Source organism: Gopherus evgoodei, unplaced genomic scaffold, assembly GCF_007399415.2.
Source record: "Gopherus evgoodei ecotype Sinaloan lineage unplaced genomic scaffold, rGopEvg1_v1.p scaffold_52_arrow_ctg1, whole genome shotgun sequence".
Taxonomy (NCBI): Eukaryota; Metazoa; Chordata; order Testudines; family Testudinidae; genus Gopherus; species Gopherus evgoodei.
The window spans coordinates 1,133,626-1,137,976 of NW_022060073.1; the positions used below are offsets into that span (position 1 = coordinate 1,133,626).

The window sequence follows — 4,351 nt, forward strand, 5'->3', positions numbered from 1 at the left end:
ATGTGGCCTGAGGCAGGCATCGGGCCAGGGAAATTTCGGCCTGAATGGGTGAAATTTGGCCACTGAGAATGGGGTGTTGGCACTGGAAGCGTCATGCAGCTGTAACCCCGGGGGCCGGCAGAGACAGACCCCGGCACTTGGCGAGTGGACGCGGGGCCGCCTTGACCATGCCAGGCGAACGGGGCCAGAGTCAGAGCAAAATGGCTGGGTAGAGAGGCCAGGGCAGCGGCTGGAGTCAGACAGTTCCTGGGCCCGGCTGGGCCAGTGTCCCAGTCCCCACACCAGGGTCCCAGAGGAACTCCCCGGGCCTGGCATCCCGGGTGGCCGGTCTGCAGGAGGGGCAGGAAATGGAGCATGTGCCAATGGGCCTGCTCCGGAACGGATGGGGGCCCCCTTCGGGCAGGGCCCTAGGGAAAGACACTGCCTGGGAGGAGGGGACAGAGACCTGTTTGGGGCTGGGTAGGTCCCTGGCTGGGAGGGCCCTCCCGTGGCTCCCTGGGCACACAGGCTACGGGCCTGGCCAACATCTGCCCTTCGTCTCCTCATGCTGCGAGGGGCTCAGCATGCTCCAGCCCTCCTCCAGAGGGGCCTGACCCCCAGAGCCGCAGTGGGGAGCCAGGCCTGCCTTTCCCTGCAGGAGTCTCACCAGACAGCGGCCGACTTCCGCCTCTACGTGGAGAACCGCACACAGCACCTGGACGAGGTGAGCCGCCGGCACGTCCGTGTCTACCAGCTGTACAGCCGCAGCAGCAGCGGGCACCTGCAGGTCCTGGGCAAGCGGGTCCGTGCCAATGGGGAGGACGGCAACAAATACGGTGCGGGCCTGGGGGGACCTCGGGGGAGGGGGCTGCACCATGTGTCCTACCCCCAGAGCTCCCCTGGAGCAGGGGAGCTCGGCTCTGCCCTACATTGGAGGCTGCTCAGGAGGGCTCCGTTGGCCGGCGCCCCCTAGTTCTACAGCCACCATTGCCCCAGCCCAGGGGTGCCAGTGAACCCAGCCCGGGCCCATGCCCCTGCTCCCCTCTGGAGCTGGCGATCCTCCCCACCCACCCCCACAGGCGGCCGGAAGCTGTGGCTCTTAGGGCAGGAGGCAGATTCCAGCCGTGCCCTCCCGCTCGGGCTGCGCCCGTCTGCACCACCGCGGGCAGCTGCTGGAGAGCGGCGGGCGGCTGCGCCCACCAACTGCCCAGTAAACACCTGATAACACAGCTCCTTATCCTGCAAACCAGCCGGCCCCACCGGCTTCCCAGGCCATCCTGGCAGGGGCCCAGGAATGCCGAGTATCCCAGCCATGCAGCTCGCACGCCAGCAGGGAGCTGCACGACCTTCCGGCCTGGGCCACGCTGCACCCACCCTGAAGCCCGAGCCCCCGGGAACTGCACCAGGGCTCAGCAGGAGTCTGGCACCCGGAGACTTGCTCTGCTGGAGCAAGCACAGAGTAACGGGGCCCTGTGAGCAGGCAGCCAGCTCCCCCCAGCTCTGCCGGTGCCCCTCACTCCTGATCCGCAGCCCCTGCTAGCCCAGCCCAGGGCTCCCCAGCTCTGCCACTGCCCCTCACTCCTGACCCACAGCCCCTGCTAGCCCAGCCCAGGGCTCCCCCAGCTCTGCCAGTGCCACTCACTCCTGACCCGCAGCCCCTGCTAGCCCAGCCCAGGGCTCCCCCAGCTCTGCCAGTGCCACTCACTCCTGACCCGCAGCCTCTGCTAGCCCAGCCCAGGGCTCCCCCCAGCTCTGCCAGTGCTGCTCACTCGTGACCCGCAGCCCCTGCTAGCACAGCCCTGGGCTCCCCCCAGCTCTGCCACTGCCCCTCACTCCTGACCCGCAGCCCCTGCTAGCCCAGCCCAGGGCTCTCCCAGCTCTGCCGGTGCCCCTCACTCCCGACCCGCAGCCTCTGCTAGTCCAACCCAGGGCTCCCCCCAGCTCTGCCAGTGCCGCTGACTCCTGACCCGCAGCCCCTGCTAGCACAGCCCTGCCCCCCAGCTCTGCCACTGCCCCTCACTCCTGACCCGCAGCCCCTGCTAGCACAGCCCTGCCCCCCAGCTCTGCCAGTGCCCCTCACTCCCAACCCGCAGCCCCTGCTAGCCCAGCCCTGGGCTCCCCCCAGCTCTGCCAGTGCCCCTCACTCCTGACCCACAGCCCCTGCTAGCCCAGCCCTGCCCCCCACTTTTGCCGGTGCCCCTCACTCCCAACCCACAGCCTCTGCTAGCCCAGCCTTGGGCTCCCCCCAGCTCTGCCAGTGCCCCTTGCTCCTGACCCGCAGCCCCTGCTAGCACAGCCCTGCCCCCCAGCTCTGCCACTGCCCCTCACTCCTGACCCGCAGCCCCTGCTAGCACAGCCCTGCCCCCCAGCTCTGCCAGTGCCCCTCACTCCTGACCCGCAGCCCCTGCTAGCACAGCACTGCCTCCCAGCTCTGCCGGTGCCCCTCACTCCCAACCCACAGCCCTTACAGCCCAGCCCTGGGCTCCCCCCAGCCCTGCCGGTGCCCCTCGCTCCTGACCCGCAGCCCCTGCTAGCCCAGCCCTGGGCTCCCCTCTGCTCTGCCGGTGCCCCTCACTCCCGACCCGCAGCCCCTCCACAATGCTAGCCCCAGTTTTGCCTGGATTTGTGCCAGGCTGGGACGCTCCAGGCTCATTCATCTCTGCCCCCCCGCCCAATCTCAGTCACTCCTAACTCCTGCGCCTGGCTCCTTGCAGCGCTGCTGGCCGTGGAGAGCGACACCTTTGGGAGCCACGTTCGCATCAAGGGCAAGGAGACCGGCTACTACGTCTGCATGGACAGGAGGGGGAAGGTGCTGGGCAAGGTATGGGGCTGCCCTGTGCCAGGCCTGCCCTCTCCAGGAGGCACAATGCCCCATCCCTCCAGGGCTCCCCAGCACCCCCAGGCTGCCCCGGTCCCTTCCTGCTCCTCCCAGCAGTGGGGGCCAGGCCCTGCACCCCTGAGCCACCTGGGGACACGCCCAGCCCCTGCCCAGGTGAGGGGGCGGCCAGCGAGGTCCCCAGCCCCTCCCCAGAGCCGGCTGGGCCAGGGCCATGGGGGCAGCCAAGCTCACTGGGGGGCTGGCCCGGCCTGGCAGCCTGTCCTGGGGGGGGTCACAATGACCAAGCCGCCTGCCAGGCCTAGGCTGGGCCCTGCTTCTGCTATGCGCTGTGGCCTGACGGTGACGTCTGCTGGTGTCCCCCCGCCTGTGGCCCCCAACACCCCCACCCGCCTGCGCCCCCCAGCCTGCCCCCTCACCCACAGCACCCCTGCCTGTGCTCCCTGCCCCCTTCCTGTGTCCCACATCCCCTCACCCCCAATCCCACCTGCATCTCACATCCCTGCCCTTCTGCATCCTCACGGCCCCCCATGCCTGCCAGTGCCCCCGCCCCCCACCTGCCTGAGTCTCTCTCTTCCCCCCAGCTGGACGGGCGGAGCCAGGGCTGCGTCTTCGTAGAAGAAGTCCTGGAGAACAACTACACGGCCTTCCTGTCGGCCCGGCACCGGGGCTGGTACCTGGGTTTCACCCGCCAGGGGCGGGCACAGCGGGGGCCGCACACCCCCCGGACCCAGCGCGAAGGGCACTTCATGAAGAGGCCCCCCAAGGGCACCGGGGGCGGGGGGCAGAGCCCGTTCCGCTTCACCGCCCTCACCCCGCGGACTAAGTGGGCCCCAGGGCCCTAGAGGTAGGGGCCCGTGCCCAGCAGTGCCCCCAGGCCATGCCCAGCTCAGCACGGCGAGGAGACGGGCTCCCAGCATGCAGTTCTGCTTCAGCCACGCCATGGGGCCGGGACACAGGCGCTGCCCCACATGCCGGCAAGCGAAGCGGTGCATGCTGGGAATGCCGGTCCCATGGGCCGGACACGGGAGGAGGAGTGTGTGTGGTCCCACAGCGCAGGGCATGGGCTGGGCAGTGCTGCCCCACAGCCCGTGGCAGGGGGGTCACCCCACACGCCACACAGGGGGCCAGGTCCTGCCCCACAGCCCGGGACAGGGGGGTCACTCCACACGCCACACAGGGGGCCGGGTCCTGCCCCACAGCCCGTGGCAGGGGGGTCACCCCACACGCCACACAGGGGGCCGGGTCCTGCCCCACAGCCCGGGACAGGGGTTCACCCCACACTCCGCACAGGGGGCCGGGTCCTGCCCCACAGCCCGTGACAGGGGTTCACCCCACACGCCGCACAGGGGGCCGGGTCCTGCCCCACAGCCCGTGACAGGGGTTCACCCAACACGCCACACAGGGGGCCAGGCCCTGCCCCACAGCCCGTGACAGGGGGTCACCCCACACGCCGCACAGGGGGCCGGGTCCTGCCCCACAGCCCGTGACAGGGGGTCATCCCACATGCCACACAGGGGGCCGGGTCCTGCCCCA

General features: G+C 70.2%; 1 protein-coding gene across 1 annotated transcript; it reads left to right on the top strand.

Moving 5' to 3' along the window:
• Window positions 1-325: 325 nt before the first annotated feature.
• On the top strand, window positions 326-3,933 carry LOC115643205 (fibroblast growth factor 18-like). The gene is given in 4 exon segments (XM_030547077.1): window positions 326-489; window positions 492-815; window positions 2,694-2,800; window positions 3,400-3,933. Coding segments are annotated over 4 exon segments (834 nt in total). The 5' UTR covers window positions 326-347; the 3' UTR covers window positions 3,661-3,933.
• The last annotated feature ends 418 nt before the right edge of the window (window positions 3,934-4,351 follow it).